At 47.6% G+C, this 23,207-nt stretch overlaps 1 protein-coding gene across 10 annotated transcripts in view; it reads left to right on the plus strand.

The window, feature by feature from the left end:
- TANC2 (tetratricopeptide repeat, ankyrin repeat and coiled-coil containing 2) overlaps window positions 1–23,207 on the plus strand; it is a 336,817-nt gene that overhangs the window by 275,951 nt on the left and 37,659 nt on the right. For all 10 annotated transcript variants that reach the window (XM_054224167.1, XM_054224164.1, XM_054224162.1 and 7 more), the window contains 3 exons: window positions 5,042–5,273; window positions 9,254–9,420; window positions 11,386–11,993. In XM_054224167.1, coding sequence (XP_054080142.1) covers window positions 5,042–5,273; window positions 9,254–9,420; window positions 11,386–11,993 — 1,007 coding nt within the window. The remainder of the gene's footprint in view (window positions 1–5,041; window positions 5,274–9,253; window positions 9,421–11,385; window positions 11,994–23,207) is intronic.

Raw genomic sequence — 23,207 nt, forward strand, 5'->3', positions numbered from 1 at the left:
ACTGGGTCACAACATACATGCCGAGTCATGTGCGATGGATGAAATACAGCAGTGCTAATTTCCATTTACATTATTACAAGCAGCATTATGCCTGGCAAAGGGCGTTTCGGCAGGGAATAGCGTTACACTGATGTTATTTGAAGCTATTTTGTATGGGTCAAAAAAAGATAAATCTTATTAGGTGCAGAAATAGGGTTAAAATATGAGGTTGAAGCCCTTTAAGAGCACTGGAGGAACGGGGGTGTTGCTGTGAGCTCAGGGATCAGTGAGGTTGGTCCTTTTAGGGGGGGTTGGCGGGATGGCCTCCTTCCACGGCACGCTTACAGAAGGCAGGTGAGACAAGTCACACCAGAAGCACGATGTCAAAGGAATGCTTCTAAAATGGAGGATTTTCTTTTTCACAAATAGTGCCGGAGAACTGCTTAAAATTGGCCTGTCCTATTAAGTAAAAATAACTTATTTCCCTTGAGCCATCTTCAGCCCCTCTTTCTCCTTTGATGTTCACACTGTCCTTCCAGCCTTTCTCATATTACTGTTATCTCCTGCCTCTCCTGACGTGTCATTTTCTCTTTTCTCTTTCTCTTCCTTTCCCCCCTTCACGGTTCAGTCTCTTCTCTCCCTCTGTACCCAATCTCTTTTTGTGCTTTGGATTTTTCTGCCCTCTGTGCCCTCTCTGGCCTCTTCTTCCTGCTGCGTTCATGCAGCTCTTCCCCTCCTCTTCCATGGCATTTTCCATTATCCTTGGAATAGCCGACTTGCTTTTAACACATATGTGTCTCCCATTTTTTTCCAGCAGCTGTTTTCCTAGGTCCTGACCTATATGAGGTAACCTCCCCTTTTTTTTTTTCTCAATTTCATGGAATTCTTCCATACCTGCTCAGCTGAGCCCAAGCCAGGTGGAATCGGTAGCTTGGCCTTGGAGATCTGGAGCGTAGTTTGCATGGGCGTGATGTAGAAAAGCATTTTGGCGTGGGGAGGAGAGCTGCAGGAAAGCCGTCCGGTGTCTGCGTGTCAGGATGGGGCACTGTTGCCGAGTCCTGCATCCGCGAAAGGGGTGGGTGAAGGAGTGAACCCAAGGGAAGGCAGAAGGGGTGGCAGGAAGGTGAGGGTTACTTGGGGCTGGATGAAGGGAGAAATGGGAACGGTTGTGGCAGAAAGGCGAGAGTAGGATGGCTGGTGTTGGAAGCATTGCGAGAAGAGATTCATGAAGACGTACTAGATTTAACACCTAAGCATAGTATGAGTAATGCCTTTCATAATTCTGCTTTAGCAGGTAAGAAGACGAAGTTTGTGTCATTTCTGAGTAAATGAGAGTTTTGGGGCTCCTTGACCCCACCTCAGGCGAGAATGGGGTTGTGTTGATCATTGGCCGTGGTCTGTTACAGCCGGTGCTCTGCCGTCACCGCATCTAGTCTTTCTCAAGCCTTGTAACACCTAATTAATGTTTAAAAAAATCTGCTACCAAAAAGCTCATGATAAATGTACTTCTTTAGTGTGCAGCCAGCTAAACTCTCCGAGTCATCTTAGGAGGGCAGGTAATTGCGGGAAGTCAAATATACATCATACAAGTGTGAATTATTTTGAAGCTCCCTTTCAAGAAAGGAAATTATACAAGTTTGTAACTTTTGGCATTTGATATTTACTATAAACAACAGAATGCCTTGGTTTCTCAGCATGGAGTCACTCGACTTGTCGAAACTGCATTCGCAGCCCTTACAAAAATGACATAAACTGATATTTTGAACAGTTCTCTTGATCTAGGTGTTACTTTTCCCATCCTTCGTTGTAATCCATTTCCCTCGAGTTAGGGTTGGTTACAGGCGTTGTGTACTTAAATGTTTGCAGTCTGGTGATTTAAATTTAATCAAACTTTAGAGCAAGGAGTTTTTCAGCTTCCAACTTTGTACAAACAAACCTGGTAGCTGACATAAAGGTTTAAAAGTTCAGGAAGTTCAAATTAGTGGTTATAGCGTTTAGTGCTATGTGATGACAAAGTTCAAATTGAAAACTATGATTAGAAGAATTACTTCTTAAATCGTACCAGACAAAAAATAAATGTTTACTGGTGACAACATCCAGGTATGCCCATACCTTTGGAAGAACATGCTGTTCCCTGGGAATTTCATTTATTGTAACACAGTTTCAAGATAAAATTAAGTGTTTAATTCAAGGATTTTGTTTATGATGAGAGCTGGTCGTAACTTTTTCAAGCATTTTTTTTAAAGAAAAGTAGTTCAATTTATGGGAAGTGAAGCTTTTATTGAGAGCACACCTTTTTCAATGAAAGGCTCATTTCCAGCCCATACAAGATCTTCTTTTGTTTTCTTGGATGTACTTCTTGGCTTGTCCAGTCGAGCAAAAGGAGGAGAGACTAATGAACACCCCAGAATTGCAACTAGCGTACGGAATGGTCATTTCAGATGCAGAGCAAGGTCTGGAGATGGTCTCCTGTATCTTAGAAGGGAATCCTAAGCAGTGGAGATGTTAATCCATCCCTCTTGCTGGATTCTTGAGCAATTAATAAAGTATATAAAGTGGAATAATTGGAAAGAGACCTCCCCCAGGGCATTAGTGGATGTCTATCAAATGCGTTCACCTAATGCAGTGGAGAAAGAACTGGGTTTGGACCTGTTTGGGGATGGGCCCCGTCAACACTAACCCATTGGTTGTCCTGAAGTGTCTTCCATTCACTTTTCACATTAGCCCCGGTCTCATTCCCCAGGGTGGAACAGGGAGAGTCTTTGAAACCTTGAGAAGTTTTACAGGGTGAGAAATCTGTTTCCCACCCAGCTCTGGCTGTGTAAGTGAGGAGCCTGATTCCTAGCACCGGCCTCCGCTTGCAGCGCTGGCTTTTGGCAGTCTCTCTTTGGTTTGAAGAGAGAGAAAATGTCACCGAGAATAAATAACATCAAGATGAAATTTTGATGCAGTTGCATTTCTGAGAACATCGTAATGCCTTTCCTTTGGTTGCCTTTCTAAAATCTTCATTGCTTACTGCTTTAGCTTCAGATCCACCTCTTAAGCATTGCATTTATCCTACTCTTTAAGGCTTGGTCAATATACCAGTAAATCCAGCAGAAGGATCAAGAATGTACGTGAAGGGGCTTAAATTAATTGAGTTGTAACTGTGTGTATGGCCCAATATGTCAAATTAATTGAGTTGTAACTGTCTGTATGGCCCAATATCCAACAGTGACCATTCCCTTCATGGGTACTAGGTGCGTCCCCTTTTCCGTGACGTGACTCTTCAGATTCCTGGAAGAAGTTAATTGGTCTCTTGTAAAGAGGAGACTATTTTTGTGTCTACGCATCTATTCTGTAGGAGACAAGAGCTCTGCGTACAGCGATTTGGTTTCTGTTACTGGGAACCTGATACCAAGGGACGGCCGCTTAAGAACTTTATACTGTGGAATCCACAAGTTATAATCCCCAAATAAATAGGGTTGTTGAAAAGAAATCACTACCTTTATTATTACTTTACCCAGTGCTGTTCTCGAAGGGAATACTTTATATTTTAACTGGCTGGTAGGAAAAATTCTGTTAGGAATTTGGAGGTATCCATTAAAGCTTAAGCACACGTATTAGGCCCTGATGCTTGAAATAACAGCCTAGCTTTATCATCGCTGTATGCGTCACACCTCGTTTTGACTGCGAAAGGAAATTATTGCATTATACCCCACTGGTAATTTCATATATTTCTATTTAAAATGAAAAGCCAGTGCCGAGGCAGCAGTGTGTGTGAGGGCCCCACAGCCTGACGCTTTCGTTTCTGGGTACCATCCTGCGCAGCGGCAGAGCTCCAGGCTGGATACGCCGCCCGTCCCCCCCGGAGCCTGCTGCGAGCCGCGGGCTGGGTATTGCAGGTGGAGAGCCAGGAAGCCTTAATCACGGCCAGTAGCCATGGGCCACCTTTCATCTGAGCTCACCTGGCCTCCGGAGAGGCCACAGCAATCTCCTGTGCGCGGTGTCCTCGCTTACATTGTCCTTTCCAAATTCAGAAATGCGCTTTATTTTGTAATATTTGTATTCTGCGCTACCACGCTCCGGGGCAGTGGTGGGTTTGATACGAAACTCATCCCACCTGCCTTGCCGGGATATTTTTGGATACTATGGGTGACATTTGGAAAGAAAACCTGGTGAGTGGGAGCTGGAGAAAAGCTTATTGAGCTGGCAGAGGCTCGCACCAAATGGCCGGGCGACGCTGCGAGGAGGCTGGTGCCAGCAAGGGAGCAGTGCTGGAGCAGCCTGCCCGGGGCTTTACAGGCAGGGAGAGACGTTTGTGGGCCTTTTTTTTTTAACGTTGCAAAGAAAACGGGAAAGTTGGCAGATTGGCGTGAGAAGATGTCGCTGGTTTTCTGCTTATTTTAATAAGTGGGCAGAATTGAGTGGATTCTAGCAGAGTTTGAAGTGCTGGGAAAATCAGGTGATCTGGGAAAAGAAGAAGATTTCCTTTTTTGCTTTTTTAATTGAATCAATTTGCTGAATGAGGAGCGGGATCGCAGTGGATGAGTAATGTGTAGTAAGCCTGACATTCCCCCCCATTCATGGGAGTCTGTCGTCTGCGGATGCTACCTTGCTGTAAGGTGCTCAGCCCGAGCTCTCTGCCGGCTTCTACAGAGCCTGACATTTGAAAGCAGCAAATAAAAAATAAGTGCAAGAAAACAATCACAAGTTATTACTGACTGCCCTTAAACGGGGCTCGGAGCACAATCCTACCGCTCCCTGCTCAGCGCGGTGCTTCAGAAATGTCAGGTACTGTCAGTGTCCGTCTCCGTGAGCAGCTACAGCTTGATTTCATTTATTCCTCAAGTGGCAGGTCCAGTCATTTTTCAGGATCGGTGCCTGTTTTTACCAACTGATTCGTCTGGATTCTTGTCATGGGTAGTTAACACTCGCTATTCGTAAAGGCTTCGCCTGCCAGAATGCATCAAACTCACCCAACAAAAACCGCTGCTTTTAACAACTTTGCCCGACTCCTGTCTGATGAAGATGTGTGATTTTTTTATTTTTTTTTTTCCCTTGTTCTTTTTCTCTTCGCCAGGTTGTCGCTTACCACTACTGCCAGGCTGACAACGCCTACACCTGCCTGGTGCCCGAGTTCGTGCACAACGTGGCCGCCCTGCTCTGCCGCTCGCCGCAGTTCGTGGCCTACAGGGAGCAGTTGCTGCGGGAGCCCCACCTGCAGAGCATGCTCAGCCTGCGCTCCTGCGTGCAGGACCCCATGGCCTCCTTCCGCAGGGGCGTCCTGGAGCCCCTGGAAAACCTGCACAAAGGTACTGTGACCACGCTCCCTCCGCTTGCCCTCCGCTCCCGCACGCCTTCTTTTATTATTGTTTTTTAAATGCTGCTTAGATGCTATCTGGGCATTTAAACAAAGACATAGATTGGTGAGGCACTGGCCCAGGTTGCCCAGAGAGGGGGTGGAGGCCCCATCCCTGGAGACATTCAAGGCCAGGCTGGATGAGGCTCTGAGCAACCTGATCCAGTTACAGATGTCCCTGCTCACTGCAGGGGGTTGGACTAGATGGCCTTTAGAGGTCCCTTCCAACCCAACACATTCTATGATCCTGTGATTCTGTGGTTAATCCTTCTGTGTCACATCTCAGAACTGCAGGGAGTCATAGAATCTTAGAATTGTCTCGGTTGGGAGGGACCTTTCAGATCATCGAGTCCAACCATCAACCCAACACTGCCCAAACCCACCACTCACCCATGGCCCTCAGCACCACGTCTGCCTGGCTTTTAAATCCCTCCAGGGATGGCGACTCCAGCTCTTCCCTGGGCAGCCTCTTCTGATAACCCTTTCAGTGAAGAAACATACCGAATATCCATCCTAAACCTCCCCTGGCGCAACTTGAGGCCGTTTCCTCTTGTCCCATCGCCTTTTCCTTGGGACAAGAGACCGACCCTCCCCGGCTACACCCTCCTTTCGGGGAGCTGCAGAGAGCGAGAAGGTCTCCCCTCAGCCTCCTCTTCTCCAGGCTGAACACCCCCAGCTCCCTCAGCCGCTCCTCACAAGGCTCGTGCTCCAGACCCCTCACCAGCTCCGTTGCCCTTCTCCGGACATGCTCCAGCCCCTCAATGGCTTATTTGTAGTGAGGAGCCCAAAATTGAACACAGTATTTGAGGTGGGGCCTCACCAGCGCCAAATACAGGGGGATGATCACTTCCCTAGTCCTGCTGGCCACACCGTTCCTGGTACAGGCCAGGGTACTGTTGGCCTTGGCCACCTGGGCACACTGCTGGCTCATATTCATCCGGCTGTCGACCAAGAGATGGGAAGAGATGGGATGTGGAGAAGCTGAGAATATGCCATGGTGCGTGTTTGGAAGCGAGTGGTTAACCATCCCTCTCCTCCTGACCCGCGTTTCAGGGCTGTAGATGTAACGCTAATGACAGCGTGAGTTTGGGTTTCTCTTTTCTTGCTTCCCCATCCCAAACCTGGCCTCGCAGCCCTGAGGGTGACAACAAGCAACAGTTTCCATGCACAGCTCTGCTTGTGGCAGCGTGTTCTGCTTTATTTATGTAGAGGGTGAATGTTTTTCCCTTTCCCTGCCATTATTTAGTGAGCTTTTGAGAATCTGAAGCTCTGACCAAAGAGCCGATACCAGAAAAGTCTCTCGATACCCTCTGTAAAGCTCCTGGGGGAACTGGTAACAACCTTACCCTGACTACGGATTTCAGAGCTTTTTCTAATGCAGCATTGGGTTTGTCTCCTTTTCTTTCTTTCCTCTGCAAGATATAACTAATTCATTGTGACAGTCGCTAAATTTAAGATCTTTGCTCGTTGCCATGAAAACCGTCGGAGCGTTGCAAGAGTTCAGGCCTGTTGTCCTGCAAAACGACGTTCGTTAAAATGGCGCGCTACAAGTTGGCTGCAAAAATCGTGCTGTTAATTTTCTGTTAGCACCCTGCAGATGCCAGGGTAGGAGCCAACGTGAAATAGATGCAGCTTCTGCCAGATTCAAAGCCCCGTCGTATCAAATCAGTCCTTCAAAACCCCGTGTCCACGCTCTGAGCTGCAGCATCTGGGTCCATCCCGCACGGTTCCACCAGGCTCAAAGCGCACGTAGCGCCAGCACCACTCGACAGCCGTCGACTTTCCTGGCAGGGGGAAATGTCACTGTAGGAGTAGCGTGGCTACTCTTCCCTACCAACACTCCTGGCAAAAAAAAAGAGATATATTTAGGAACCGCTGTTCTAAAGGAAAATACTTCGTGGTTATTACAGTAACTACTTGGGAGGTTTTCCAGCTATTGAGTTCAAAGCATTTTGCAGGATGCTTATTTTTCTTGCCAAGGAGGTTGACCCCCATGTGGCCCTAAGTTCTGGAGGGGTGGAAAAATTTTAGATAAAAAGCTTTTTTTTCTCCCCTCTTGGGTTGTGCTCTCAACATGGCTCCAGTGGAGCCAATGATCAGGACTCCCATCTTTCAGCCTTGCTGATGGAGAGCGCTGGCAAGGTAATTTGCGCCGAGTATTTCATACCAAAATGAGCAGTGTCTGGAAATTGGTTTTAAAACATATAACGTTTAAGACTCTGTAAATATATCAGCAGGTCTTTTACAAGGTGCTGTTGAAGCTTTAATGCTACTGGGACAAAATTATTGCGCAGCCGTTAATGGTGAACGTCACTGAGAAAGTTAGATTCAGGTTTCTCAAATATATATATTTTTTTAATCTCAAGGAATCTAAATAATATATGGGAGAACAAAGTTCTGATTCTTTCACTGCTCCCCGCTTTCTCCTCCCTCCCTCAGGCTTTATGAGAAACATGAGACGTGGGTATAAAACTCAGGCACTATATTTGCGCCAAGGTTTCAGAGAGTCATAAAGTGTATTTTCTAGTGTACCAAATAATCTTACTGAGAAGTTCACTGAAAAAGGCATCTTTGGTAATTTTAGTGAAAAATATGTGTTCTTCATATGGATATTAATAGCATGGTGGGAAATAAATGTAACTTGGTAACGTAAGGCAAGGGCAGGGTGGGATTTGGATGCTCAGCAGTGCCGAACGCAAGGTGTTTATGCATTGCTGTTCTCCCTGCAACACCGCAGAGACTGCTCCTGTCGTCCATGAACACGTCGTGCTGCGTTTTTACAGAAAATTTCCTGACGCAACTTAAAGGGAAAATCTAATCTGCTACTGGGAATACTGAGCTTTTTGATAGCAGGATTTATCTGTAGTACTTTACAGAGGAGAGCAAACTTTATACAGATCAGAACCTGTCATACGTCTTAGAGCATATACCAACAATAGACTCTTGTTTCCCACCTGTTTTTGAGTTTATTCAGCAAGATTACCTTTGAGAAGATACCGCTTGAGCTTGAGATGCAAGTCTAAAAGAATCTCTATCATTGGTTATAAAGCTCTACTCAGCTCCCGGCGTCTGACACAGAAACGCTGACTTCATCGTCTACATCAGCTTGTTACTGATTGTTACCAGCAGCAAAAATACCCTGTTTAAAAAGTCCCTGATTTGCTTTTTGTAGGATCTTTTTTATTCCTCCTGACCCATTTATAAACGAGGTTTGGTTACAGAGTTGTGATCAAACTGCTTTACGATGCTGGGAGCTCAGAGAGGTTTCGAGCAGTCTCTGCTGAGCGGAGGCTGTAACCTCCAGAACGCCGAACGACCAGCCCCCGGCGTGCCGGCTGCTGGTTTGCTCCCCTCAAATCCTTGTTCCGTCTGGCCATCAGGTCGGCTTCTGTTCCAAAACGCTTGCCCAAACCTCCGTTGGGCAAGAAGCCAGCGCCCAAAGCGCAGCTCGGGAGGATCTAGAGGCGTTGGGGAGGTGGATTTCTTGGTGAACCTTCATTTAGCACTTGCAAAAATTAAGGCAGGCTGCCATCAGGATGAGAGTTTAACACCAAAACTATAAAGAACCGCTAATAATGCGTGTATTAAAACTTACTAGAAAGATGCTGATTCACATCAAATAACATCAGACTTTGTGAAAGAGATAATTCTTACAAAGAGGACTAGCTGTTTTTATCTGTGGGGTATCACAGTTGTGTGTATCATAATGAAAACACGTGTTTTATAAGAATTGAAATAGTGTATGTGTGGCCTCCCTCTGTGTGTACATGCACGTCACCTGTCATAGCAAAGGTGCTGCTCTGTGTCTTTTTTCTTCTCTAGCAAAATCTGATGATGCTTTAAAGCACTGTAGTGACTTTGCAGTACATTATAGTGGCGTGTCTAGCCTTTCAAATAAATGCTTTTTTCTTTTTCTTTTTCTCTTTCTCTCAGAGAGGAAGATCCCCGATGAAGATTTCATTATATTAATTGATGGTTTAAACGAGGCTGAATTTCACAAGCCCGATTACGGAGACACTATAGTATCATTCCTGAGCAAAATGATTGGAAAATTCCCTTCCTGGCTGAAGCTGGTAGTGACAGTCAGGACGAGTCTACAGGTATGAGACCAAGAATTGGGATAAACTGTGTCATTGTCACGATGGGCTTTGATAAAGAAGATCTTAGTGGGTATCTGCATTTGCATAGGACCCTTTATTTCAGGTTATCCTTTTGGCTTTTTTGTACTTGGATTTACGTTCATGTCCCCAGACTCCCTCTGCAGCGTTGCAAGGGTCTAATCCAGCATCACTTGCCCACGTCAATAAATGTTCATCAGCAAATGGTTTAGTTCATTTGAGGGAGACATCTCACGTGCCAAGTGTGTTGGAGGGCAGGGCCGATGTCCGCCAGCCTGTGCTGCTCGAGAACGTCCTCTCCTCCCTGTGGAAGTGGGAAGGAACGCGCACCTTCCTACCCCTTCCGCGTGACCCACAGCGCGGGGTGTGACTGTTTCAGCCTGGAGGAGTCAACGCCGGGCCAAGACATCATTCGGCTTCATGAAGAATATCCTGAGCAGGTGCTGAAGCTCTAAGCGGAACATTGTTTGGGTTATTCTGAACTACTTTTATTGTAGTTTGCAGCTGGGCAGGTTTTTGCCTTCACCCTGTCTTTAGCTACTCGTCACCGCTCCCTTGGCATAAGGATTAAGCTGACCTTAGTTCGTTGGCTCAACTGCTCGTCTGCACGGAGCAAGCTGGAGAGCAAACACAGTGACCCAGTTAGGGCAGACCCGCTCCTTCGACTGTTTCACAGTAGAGCCGCTCGATCCGCAGCATCACTTGTGGGAGCACACACTGAGCGTCGGAGCCAAGAGCCCAGAGGAGAGCGACGTCAGAGGGACGAGAGGCGTTTGGGAGCCAGCTCAGCCCCACGCTCCAGCTGGACCAGCTGCTCCGGGCACAAAGGCCTGTCTGCAGCTCTGCGTTTCTCATTTTGTCATTATTAGCCATTTTTTCATTAGCACAGGGCTGCGCAGTTCATTTTTACTGAGCTCCATTAAGCAGTTTTATTGAGATTCTCTAATATTTCCTGAGCTCCACAGGTTGATTTACTGTGGTCCTGCTGGCAGAGAGCTGAGGGCAGGTTCCAGCTCCATCAAGGCAGCCCAGCTGCTGCCCGGGAGCTGGGAACGGCGGCTGCTCCCCAAGACACCAGGAGAGCACAGGCTATCTGCTGTTCTTTTTTTTTTTTTGCTCAGTAATGGAGTAGATTAAACATCATTTGGAAGAAATCTTTTTGTAACTGTAGGGAAATCGCATCCCTATGGCTTGAATTCCTCATTTCATTAGGCCTTCTGCAGCCCTACGGTCGTCACTGCAAGCTTTAGTTTTGCGCTGTGCTCACCCTCTTTATTTTGCTGGAGAATTGATGGCTTCGCCTGCCTTGTCCAGCTCCGTTGCGTCATTTTTCCACGCTTTGCGGTGCCTGAGAGCCCATGACACAAGAATTCCTCTGAAAAGACCTTTGATGATCTTCAATTTACGTTGCATGAGCATCATCAGTGAGCTCAGCAGATGAGAGAATCCCTGGCCACACTATCCTGCAGCAGATAAATGTATTTATTTTGCAGCGGAAAATACTCGCTGTTCTCTGTCTTGATGTTTCCGTGCGTTTCTGTGCACTTAGCTCGGGTTCAGCAAAATTTCTCCTGGCCTCAGATCCGTCATCTGGTTGCCTGTTCCCTCTGAGAGGGCAGCAGAAGGGATGGCATATTGATACGTGGTTGGGATGGGGTGGGAGTAACGAGGGCACTGCGCTGGGGGAATTTTCCAGCCCTTTCCGTGGATGCAGTACGAGGAACCGTGTCCTTCGTTTTTATTTCAGTCATGTTTCACACGCAATCTACTTGATTATAGATGAGATCGTGAGGTCCTGAGGGCACAAACTGCCATCTTGTGTGCTTGCCCTGATGGAAGAGGTCTTAAAGGAGTCTCAAAGGTGCTATTGTAATGTGAATTAAGTTTACTTAATGAATAATAAACACTGCCAGCATGAGTATCCTTTTTTTTTTTCTTTCTTTGTAGGAAATAATTAAGCTGTTGCCCTTCCACAGAATATTTTTGGACAGACTGGAAGAGAATGAAGCCATAGACCAGGACCTGCAGGCGTATATCCTTCATCGGATACATAGCAGCTCGGAGATCCAGAACAACATCTCGCTTAACGGCAAAATGGACAACACTACGTTTGGCAAACTCAGTTCTCACCTCAAGACCTTGAGCCAAGGGTCCTATCTGTACCTAAAACTCACTTTTGACCTCATAGAGAAAGGATACTTGGTACTAAAAAGCTCCAGCTACAAAGTCGTCCCAGTGTCTCTGTCAGAAGTGTACCTGTTGCAGTGCAATATGAAGTTCCCAACGCAGTCTTCCTTTGATCGGGTTATGCCTCTCTTGAATGTGGCAGTGGCATCTCTGCATCCATTAACAGATGAACATATTTTTCAGGCCATTAATGCAGGTAACATTGAGGGCACTTTGGAGTGGGATGACTTTCAGCAGAGGATGGAGAACCTTTCTATGTTTCTTATCAAACGTAGAGATATGACGCGAATGTTTGTTCATCCCTCTTTCCGAGAATGGCTTATTTGGAGAGAAGAAGGTGAAAAGACCAAGTTTCTTTGTGATCCTAGGTAAGCAAACGCTCTGAGAAATCGGAGCTTACAAATGTGTTCCTCTCATACTGTTACCTGAATGCGTTCATTTGACAAGATCGCGTATGGATGCGGTTACCTGACTTTGGTCTGTCTACACTGTAGATATTTACATCTGGACTAGTCACCTTAGGTATTTATGTTGTTCGTGGAAAGAAATAAGCACACAACTGACCCGGCAAACCTAACAGTCATCTTCAGAAGGAGATGAGCTGTTCCTCAGAAGGCCCCAAGCTGACCAGCTCCCGTCCAGGCATCACCAGGGCTGTCTGCGTTTCAGCAGATTACTCCTGCCAGCTCAGTCTGGAGAAGGGGAGTCATCCTCCCTTTCTCCAAAGGTATCGAAACCACGTGAAGTAGAGGCTAAGGAGATGGAAGATGAGTAGTGTGGATGCGTCTTTTGCAATTGGCTTCTTTTTGAAGTTGTGTTCCTCGTAGTCCTACTAAATGTCTTTCTGAAAACAAAATAAGGAACAGAATCAGGCTGGAGCGATTTTGGACTGTAAATGCATCCGTAATCTCCATCCTGATAGCAGCTGAGTTCCTGGCTTAGCTCACAGGGAGCAGAATTTAATCATGGCTAGATTTATATTCTCTAAACCCAGTGATCACTATTAACAATGTTATCTTTGTTTCTGCTGAAGAGTAGAAACAGACGCTCTGACTGTAATTCTAGTACTTTATCTCCATGAGCTTTGCTCCATTTTGTCTGCCCCTTTCTTAAAATATGATTATAAAAATCAGGGAAACACTGGGACTCAAGGCCGTGCCGGTGCATCTCCCAGACCCTGTGGTCAGTCTGAAGAAAATACGATGGTATCTGCTGGAACAGAATAGCCACCTGGCTGATGAAAGCAGCTGTACCTCTTAGCGGTGTCGGAGTAATTTACCACTTTAAATTTTGTGGTAAACAGGCTGCAGTAGAAAAATACTATATAGCTCCTCCCAACAGGCTGCTTCTCTGTTTTAGTAGGTTCTCCACAACAGTCATGTCGAGCGAACCCTTTGTAGAGCATCTCACAGCAGCAGGTGTCGTTATATCAATCAATGTTAGTTATTTAATGTCCTTCCTTGGGGTCATTAAGTGCTTGTCACTGCGTAACGCTTTTCCGCCCTGTCTGCAGTGCCTGCGCGGCGCTCAGGCCCGTGGAGCTGAGAGCTTTCTCCCTCCCAGTTGCTCCCACCCGGCGCTACTGGTTTTTGTCTGGCCCCTGTGGTTTTGGCTGGCCTGGCTGTAAGGGAGATTGTCGTCAGCCAGGCAGGGGACGGCAAACAGCAATTAGCACTAATCACACAGCGCTTGCCGTAACGAACCGTAATCATAGAATCACAGAATGTGTTGGGTTGGAAGGGGCCTCTAAAGGCCATCTAGTCCAACCCCCTGCAGTGAGCAGGGACATCTGTAACTGGATCAGGTCGCTCAGAGCCTCATCCAGCCTGGCCTTGGATGTCTCCAGGGATGGGGCCTCCACCCCCTCTCTGGGCAACCTGGGCCAGTGTCTCACCACCCTCAGTGGAAAGAACTTCTTCCTAATGGCTCATCTAACCCTGCCCTGCTCTAGTTTAAACCATTGCCCCTCGTCCTATCGCTACGTGTCCTTGCAAACAGCCCCTCCCCAGCTTTCCCGGAGCCCCTTCAGGGACTGGAAGGGGCTCCAGGGTCTCCCCGGAGCCTTCTCTTCTCCAGGCTGAACCCCCCCAGCTCTCTCAGCCTGTCCTCACAGCAGAGGGGCTCCAGCCTTCAGAGCATCTTCATGGCCTCCTCTGGACCCACAATGAGAGCGACTTGGAAAAATCACTACTTTCCTTCATTGCCAGGAAAATAAAATTCAGGTGCAGGCTGGGTACCTGGTGGGTGAGGCCCTGGCGTGCGTTGGGTTCTGCGTGTGGTGTCCGTGCGTATGGCTGGGGAACCGGGGGGCTTTGCTTCTCAGGGTTCAGAAATACTCGGCATTCTCACAGTGGGCAAGGGTGTTCTCAGAACGCCCAAATTCGGAGTGAAACTCAAACATGCTGCATTTTAGGTGGTTTCACACTGAAACCCGGCGTGCGACCACGCGTGATTTTAGCATGAAAGCAGAAATCAGCCCGTATTGACTCGACGAGTCAATGGATCTCTGCTCAGCGTTCAGCTCTGGTGCTGCCTTTCATGAACACAACGAACATGTCGCGCTGCCCTAAAGACCGTGCAGGAGACTTTCAGGCGTCACTTTTCATCCCGTTTGTGCCATTTCACGTGATAAATTAATGGTGACTTTAAAGTCCACGGGGAGCACTCGTGCTCTTTGCAAGGAGGGAATCCCTGCAGAGCTCACCCGACTCGGCTCCTTGCCGCTGGCGAAAAAGAAGTTACAACAAATATAACGGGCTCCCACCACCTCGAGCGCGAGTCCATACGTACTGGAGGCCTAATAAATATCTCCACCGTATAATGTGCACTAATTGCATTACACTCTGATGGTAGATAATGAAACAGGATACATTTCAGTGATTAATAGAGAGGACCCCCTGAGATTCAGCTGCTGCGCTCCTCAAAATCCTCCTGTCCAGCTCTCAGGGAAGAGCTAATATTGAGATGTTGAGCTCAGAGCACGGTAAACCCTTAGCGGCGATTAAGATAAGTAATGATTTTTCATTTTATTTCTTCTAAAAGAAGCACAGCTTGCCACTGCCGGAGCTCATAGGAGTAGCCTGTGAAAATTTGCCTGGGTCTGGTTTGTTCACAGCAAGTTGAAATTCTCTCTGCTCGCTTGGGATTTGAGAAGAGGTGGCAACTGTATGGACCGCTCCCGAAATTCGTCCTCCGATGTTGCAGGAACGGGCCGTTAATGTGAAGCTCGTTGACCGTGCCGTGTTGATAGATAAAGAGTCAGGTCGCTGAGGCCGATTATACCCCGAGAGAAGAGCTTTGAAGTGAAATGTGGTTTTGTGAAGCTGCTTTTAATTGACTTACCCTGACAGAGTGTCCAGGTGTGAGGACGTTACGAAGGAAATTGGGATAATGGGCCTCGTGTCGGTGGCACTGCAGCTGGGGTCATCGCCCTCGTTTCATCGATGGCAGCGAGTTCCCATGTTCTCAGAAGCGGGGAGGAGAGGGGAGAGGAAGAACACAGCGTCCAGAAATTACCACATTTTTCTACGCTTTTAAGATAAACAGCACGTCTCCATCCTCCAGATTTTTGTGTTAGCCCGTTGAGATGCTAACCCTCTTCTTTGAACGCTCGTCGTGCGTTTGCTGTCCAAAGCAAAGGCTAATTGGCATTGGGACGCTATCGCTGCAGGCTGCGCCGCAGGGGAACCCCCCCGGCATCCCCCGTTACTTAATAGCAGGGCACCAAAAAAGCGTTTGTCAGAGCATTTAACCAGCATTGCAGTAACGACCCCCCCAGCCTGTCAGTGTAGCACGATTAACCAAGTGTCTTAGTTGACAAATAACATAAAATATTTTAGGGAAAGACCCAATCCTTTGTGACTGGTCGATGGAGAAAGTGGTTGTTATTGTACGTTCACTCTTACGCTTTTATTTCGTAACCTAAATTCTGCTATAATGCTGTGCTGTTTTCTGCCTAGACTTAATCAGAAACTTCCATGCAATTATTTTCCATGCTTTTACAACGCTAATAAAATGTTTTATCCCTGTGCTGCTGCTGAAGGGACTGAGAGAGAGACAGAAGTGAAGTGATTTGCCCTGGCAGGGCAGTAAAAGAGCTGTAGGCAGATATGGACCCCAGAAGTTAAATTACTCTATCTGGATTTAAGTGTCAGCGTCTGAGTTACTTGTCTAGACTTGCTTTATAGTCAGAGGAGAGAAATGAGAATGATTCATTTCATCATGACCTAAAAGGCTAAAATAGGTCAGATGAAGAGTGCCTGGGAAGCATCTCCTCCTGTTGATTTACGATGGGAGCTCGGGGTGATGGGCTCACCAGGAGATGTCTCCAGTATTGACAAATAAAACTGGATGAAATTAATCTGTCCAGGCTGCTCTTCAAACCAATGCATAGGGGTTTGAGGTTGAGTCACGGATTTTCTTTTCTTGTACAGGAAAGCTAAGGAAGGAAAAAGATACTCTCTATGCTCTTGCACGCATATGACTGTCTTTCTTCGGGCTTTTGCCTCTCGGGGTGGCACTGGACCACCCAGCGTTGTGCGTGCTGGTGGTATGTCCCCTATTGTCACCGCTCAGTCTGGAGCAGGGTAGAAACAGGCTTTTTGTCTGCACTGCTCAGGGAAGTTCCCAGCATGTGTGGGATCTTAGCAAAATGAAGCATTTAGGTCTTCACCTCAGATGCTTCACCTCAGGCTTGGGTTCATCTCACCTAATTTTCAATGCTTGCAGTCTGCGCGTCTCTTCCTCAGGCAGTCACTCTGGTCTCCTGTAACGCTTGAAGCAATTCATCTGGCCTGTTTTAGCTGCTGACTTGGATGAGCTGAATCCCATGCCCGATCCATCCGAGTCATACAAGGAGAGGCTGAGGGAGCTGGGCATGTTTAGCTTGGAGAAGAGGAGGCTGAGGGGAGACCTCATTGCCCTCTACAACTCCCTGAAAGGAGGGTGGAGAGAGGTGGGGGTTGGCCTCTTCTCCCAGGGGAATAATGACGGGACCAGAGGAAGGGGTCTGAAGGTGCGGCAGGGGAGGTTTAGGTTAGATATTAGGAGGAATGACTTTACTGAAAGAGTGGTCAGGCACTGGACCAGCCTGCCCAGGGCGGGGGTTGAGTCACCATCCCTAGAGGTATTTAAGAAATGTCTCGTCTAGATGTGGCACTTCAGGGCATGCTCCAGTGGCAGAGATTGTAGGGGTTTGGGTTTTTTTTTTTTGTTATTGTTTTTTTTGTGTGTGTGTGTTTATGGTTGGACTCGATGATCTCAAAGGTCGTTTTCAACCATGAAGATTCTATGATTCTATGATCCCCTCTGCTGCCTGGAGGGCAGTCCAGGGTGGCTCGCTCAGGTGTGGACATGCTGCTCCGGGGAGGTGACCTGTGCCAGGCTAGACCTCGGCAAAAATGGGACACTGCAGAGATGGTGCTTTCAGTGGAGGTTTGCTCCTGTTTGCTGAACTCTGGAAGTGCAGCCCAAGGGGTTTCTCCCAGCTGGAGCTGCGGCGTTGGATAGGCAGAGCAGAAGCTCTGCTGAGCTGGACTTTATTAAGGCCAGTCTGCAAGTAAGCATAATGAAGAATGATTTTTGTCTGCAGAAATTAAACTGTTCCTTGACACGACGAGGACTCTGTTCTGCTTCTGTCTCCTTGCTGTTGCACAGATGTTTGGTTAACCGCACTCACTTTGTGGTTTATCGTATGATGGGGACAGAAGCTTTTCTGTTTCCGTAAGAAGAGCGAGAGCAGTGAGGACAGCAGTCACTGGCGTGATGATGGAGGAGAGTCTCCTGGTAGAGAACTTTGGAGGAATATCCTGCTGCACACAGGGCATTTTCACTGGGCGGAGATGCAGAGCTGTTCTCATGGATACTAAAGATGCGGTTAGTCTGAAATCCCAAATATCTGTGTCCAGGTTTCCAGAAAAGCTGAATGCTCAGGTGTGGGGGAGAGACTTGGCGGGGGTTTGGCATCTCTCAAGATCAGGGTGTCAGTGCCTTGTTCAGCGATGGCACCGCTGGGCTGATGTGGCTCTGAAACCCAAGCTTGGAAATAACGCGTTTTGGTACTCTTCAAGAGATGTTCTCTTCAGGGCACCAAGACTTCATAGAATCGTAGAATCGTCTCAGTTGGAAGGGACCTTTAAGGTCATCAACTCCAACCATCAACCCAGCACTGCCAAACCCACCACTACCCCATGTCCCTCAGCACCACGTCTGCCCGGCTTTTAAATCCCTCCAGGGATGGCAGTTCCACCACTGCCCTGGGCAGCTCCTGCTCCTCGACTTTATTAGAAGGTATCTAATAACCAGGGATATCACAAAAAAAATAATGATCAGGGAGAAGTACTGGTGGGTCCATCGTTGAGGTTGAGGGCATCTCCTCACCTCTTCCCTCCTCTTCTACATCCACAAACCAAACCTGTCCCTGTCCCTCAAACCCCAAGGGAAGGCCCCCTGCGTGGATTAGCGTGCGCAGCCATCCCAAACGAAGCGCGCGTCTCTAATCCAACACGGCGAGTTGCCATGGTTTCGAGCAGAGCTGTCTTTTAATACAATACAGTATAGATGTTTTGCATTTGCCTTTTTCCCTCGGAGGCATACTGGAAGTGGAGACTTTCCCTACACAAAATTAATGGGTTTATATATTACCCAGCAAAATGATACAGTGTATATATTGAAAACATTATACAAAGGGGTTTTTTTTCCATTTTGATGGACTGCTTTATCTGATTGAGAAATAACAATCCCCAGTCAAAAGATAATTCATTTAGAAAGTTTGGAGGAAAAGAGGTCGTTGAAAATGATATTTATAAAAATTCAGGGATACGAGAAAACAGCTTTAAGTGGGGGCTGGGTCCTTAGATTATGCATCAGCTTCTTAAAAATTACCCACAGTTAGCTCCTCTGTATGTAGCTCACTTTGTCGTTATGGGGCATGGATTAGTTGACATTCTTCCTCTTCTGTATTACAAGATTCTGAAAAGCTCTTGAAACACACTGTGCTTTGTTGTTAGCTGAAATGCTCGAGCGTTCACCAAAACTCAGGCTGGGTCTGAAGGGTTTTCTCTGCGTTCGCGTGGGATGGATTTTACTCAGCGAAGCAAAGGTGCAGTTTGAATTCAGGGTGAGGCAAAAGACGGGCCTGGTGATTTATTTGAGTCCCTTGTGTACTTACGCAGGAAATTAAAAACAATGCGGTGCCCGCTGGCACCTTGTGAGATGAAGGAATCAGATTGTCACAAGCGGAGGGCGGTTGGTGGCAGCGCCGGTGCTTGAGGTGCAGCGGGGAGCTGAGCACCGCCGCTTCCATGAGTATTTCGCATTGCTTTTCCATGGGAATTACCTCTCTGGATGTGTTTTTCCTGGCTCCACAGTGCCAGTCTTTCAGCTCCGCGTGTATCATCACTCCTGGGGGCTGTTGTGGGTGCCCCAGTACCGGTGCGTGCGGCACTGGGCGCATCGGCAGAAGCAGAGGGATGTGCCGTGGTTTGTTTTCCCCTCTCCAGCTGTGGGCTGGATGCCACGTGTCACCGAAATACACGAGGTCAGGTTTTGTTCCTTGCCCAGCCTGCTGTCCGGTCGCCTGCACTTGGGCAAGGCCCGCGCTGAGTTAGTGTAATTAATTACCGAATCACCACGGGATCTGGTGTTTTAAGACCATTTCCATGGCTCTACTTTTGGCAGAAGTGTGGAGCACGGTAGAATCGGTGTCGTACCTGTGATTAGGGGAAGGCCTTTGTCTGTACCCATAGCGTAAGAACAACAGTAAAATGTTTCTTGCTCTTTGAATTTACTCCTCAAGCGGACCATAGTGAGTGCCATATTTTTGGATGACAAAGACGAATCCATCATAATGTCCTCCAGTTAATTGGAGGGGCAAACGCAATCTGTTCACCAAGCGGTAGAGACTTGATGGAGTGCTGGCTCGGAGAATACAACTTTTAGGCTTCCCATATGACTTCCAGAATAAAGTTTTCTGATTCCCTGACCTGTAACCTAGCGCATTTTGAAATGTAAAAAAGAATGGGCAATAGCTCAACAAAATGAATGTAGGAGGCTTATTTTACGCAAGTATCCACGTCGCCAGCATCTCTGGATGTTAACTCTAATCTCATGCAGAAATACAGAGCTAAAAAATAAATTATTAAAGCTGGCGGTAGCAAGTTGGGCAGCTGTAACGGGGACTTCTCTGAGCATCAGAAGCCAACGCCTGTGTAAGACGGGGGTCAGGACAGGGTGCGCACAGGAGAGAAGGAAACTTGAACTCCTTGATGTGGTGGCTCTGCGTCTCGTGAAGCGGCGAAGGGGTTTCGCTGCAGGTTTTTCCTCGGAAATTTGGGCAGGGTTGCCGCTGCACGTCAGTTGGAAGAGACGAGGAGAAATGGGAGACGGAGTATGAATCATGAGAGATGAGATGGAGAGCAGATGTGATTGCTGCCACCCTAAAGGACAGCAGCAGAGCAGCTTGCTTTAACTGGCTCGTTAGACATGCCACCTAAGCGTTCGGATGCAGAGGGGGTTTTGAATATATTTAGTGTCTTGAGCTACTGTGCTCATAAAATCTTTTCTTCTGGCCTGTAAACTTCTATATGCTGTACCATTTCCACCTCTAAGTGGAAGAAAATATTCATGGAATAACCCATTCTGTGGCACTGAGCCACCAAGAAGAGAGAGGTGGAGTTAATCAGAGGCATTATCAATGCTGACCAAAGAAAGAAATGTTGCTTAATTTCTTCCTGTTATTTCGTTCCTCAAGTCTTAAGACCCACGTACGGAGCAAAGCCATCTTCCAGCAGTTCGGTAGAGAGTAGCCGTGACTTTGGTCCATCCTGCTTCTTACGTGGTCATTTACTCCTGGTCAAAGCGGCAGTAAAGCACTTCCAAATCACATTCCCCATTCTTTTATAATCCTGTGTGTTTTAAATTGCTTCAGGTTGAATGAGAACAGAAAGCGCGTCACCGTTTGCCTTTTGAGATCTTCTCTGTGGGTTAACTGGGTAGTCACTGGAGAGCTTGCTGAGAGACGTCGTTATTCATTTTACCCATCCAACATATTTATTAAATATGCCAGGAGTCTTTTCACACTGCTCTTGGACAACGCTTCTTTTCTCTGAATATAAAGTAATCTGTTCCTGGCAACCAGCAGATTTTCCGAAAAGCCTTGTGAACTGATCGGAGACAAGGGAATTGCATCTTTGCTCTCTGGATCTGGATTTTTAAATCTCATTAAGTCAGGGCTTGTAAGCGTTTGGAAATGCTTTTTTTTCCTCTCCTTTATCCTTCCTTTTTTGTTCTATATTTTTTAAATCACCGTTAAGTATCTTTTGTTACCTTGAATCTGAAGGGTGCCATCGGAGTTGTCTGGTTTTTCTCTTTGCTGCCTCTCTTGGCAGTTCCCGGCTGCCTTTGTTCATGTAGCGTAGAGGTTCTCCAGGACGAGCTCCTGAGAGGGATGCAGCGCTGTTATCCCAGATAAACTACAGACGGACTCGTTCTCTGTGATAGCCACGTGTGTAACGTAATCTGAGGCGGGTTCTACCCACCCTTGATAAAATACGGGTGCAGCACGGTTCGTACCTTTGGGATTTTAACGGATGTCCTTGAGAAATGCAAACTGAGACCAGGATTCTGTGGTTCCAGTTTCAGCTGAGCTGCCCCAGCGAGGTTATTGCCGTTACATCTGCCAAAGTTACTTAAATAAACTTTCTACCTGAACGCGATATGGTTGTGGATGCTGTTAATACCAGTGGTATTAAGACCGCTGCGGTAAGGAGCTTTCCAGCTCGTTCAAAATGAGGAGTCATTAAGCTTCAAGGTGCTCTAAAGCATCTCTCAGTGCTGCAGCTCTCGTTACCTGCCGGTTGTTCCTCTCCTGGCTGCATCTCCCGGGGCCAAGGACATGGAACATGGTACCGCTGCCTGCCTTTGGAGCTCACGGCCCTCCAGATGCAAACGGGATCGTAGCTGTGCGGATGGTATTGGTTTCGCTGGTGTTCAGTCACACCCTGGCCATGAAGAAGCATCCAGTGAGCCCATTGATTTTATGAGATGTCAGAAACTTTTTAAGTCCTCCATCGCCAAGATGCTGTCACTTAAATTCAAATTGCTCTTAAGTATAGGCCAGATGCCGTTAAGTGATTCCATTTCTGCTTTTCAAACGCTCACGGAGTGGTTTGTGCAATGCTTTAGCTCTCCTTTACTCAGATCACGGGTTTGCTGCTTTCACTCCTTAGGCTACACGAGGGCGTGGGGAATGGTAACGAAGCACTAGGAATTAGGGCGATCACGGGATATGGATTTTTTTTTGTGCAGTGCTTTGGCTCCTGCAAACCAGGAACAGTCGGTCTAGCACTTCTGCTTGGCAGCAATAACATCACGGTTGAAATATTAAATTACGAGCGGATGGCTTTCTAAGAGCCGTGCTGCAGTGAAAGCGGGGTGCTGGGCTTGGTGTGCGCGTCCATGGCTTGTGCATCTGTAGATGGTACAGGTTGAGCCTCATCACCTCTATTATGAAAAAGTGAGCTTAGATCATCACGTATAACCCATTTTAGCATGGAAAACTCACATTTTCTACCTGGAGTGATGGATTTCTAGTTTATGGTTAAGGCCATTAGGTGTTGCCCTGTGTAATGAACAGTTGTGATGATGGTATGAATGGGTCAGGGCAATAAGACAACTGTTGGATGCAGCCCAGAAGGCCAGTCGCATCCTGGGCTGCATCAAAAGAGCTGTGGCCAGCAGATCCAGAGAGGGGATTCTCCCCCTCTACTCCGCTCTCGTGAGACCCCACCTGGAGTCCTGTGTCCAGCTCTGGAGCCCTCAGCACAAGAGGGACATGGACCTTTTGGAGCGGGGCCAGAGGAGGCCACGAAGGTGATCCGAGGGCTGGAGCCCCTCTGCTGTGAGGACAGGCTGAGAGAGCTGGGGGGGTTCAGCCTGGAGAAGAGAAGGCTCCGGGGAGACCTTAGAGCCCCTTCCAGTCCCTGAAGGGGCTCCAGGAAAGCTGGGGAGGGACTGTTTGCAAGGGCAAGTAGCGATAGGACGAGGGGCAATGGTTTAAACTAGAGCAGGGCAGGGTTAGATCAACCATTAGGAAGAAGTTCTTTCCACTGAGGGTGGTGAGACACTGGCCCAGGTTGCCCAGAGAGGTGGTTGGTGCCCCATCCCTGGAGACATTCAAGGCCAGGCTGGATGAGGCTCTGAGCGACCTGATCTAGTTACAGATGTCCCTGCTCACTGCAGGGGGTTGGACCAGATGGCCTTGAGTTCCAACCCAACACAGTCTATGATTCTATGAAGCAAGCAAGCAGCAGCCGTGCTGGCATAGCTCTCGTCCCGCTGGTAGGGACCCGTGTCTGCAGTGTCCTAATGCCATAGCGTTGTGTCCTCAGTTGCTTCTAGGTGGGGTGGCTGTTTTTGATCGGATGCTCCATAGCTTGTCTCTCTGCGATGAGCTCTGACCCGAGGGACGGACGGATTTTTCTTGCTTGTGAACTTGGCTGTCCCAGTTAGTTAGCTTAGCAAATTAAACCAGTGTTTAATTCTGTCGGAGAGAATATCGCGTGCTTAAGAGCATTCCCCGTTTT

This window comes from Rissa tridactyla, chromosome 19 (genome assembly GCF_028500815.1).
Source record: "Rissa tridactyla isolate bRisTri1 chromosome 19, bRisTri1.patW.cur.20221130, whole genome shotgun sequence".
Lineage (NCBI taxonomy): Eukaryota > Metazoa > Chordata > Aves > Charadriiformes > Laridae > Rissa > Rissa tridactyla.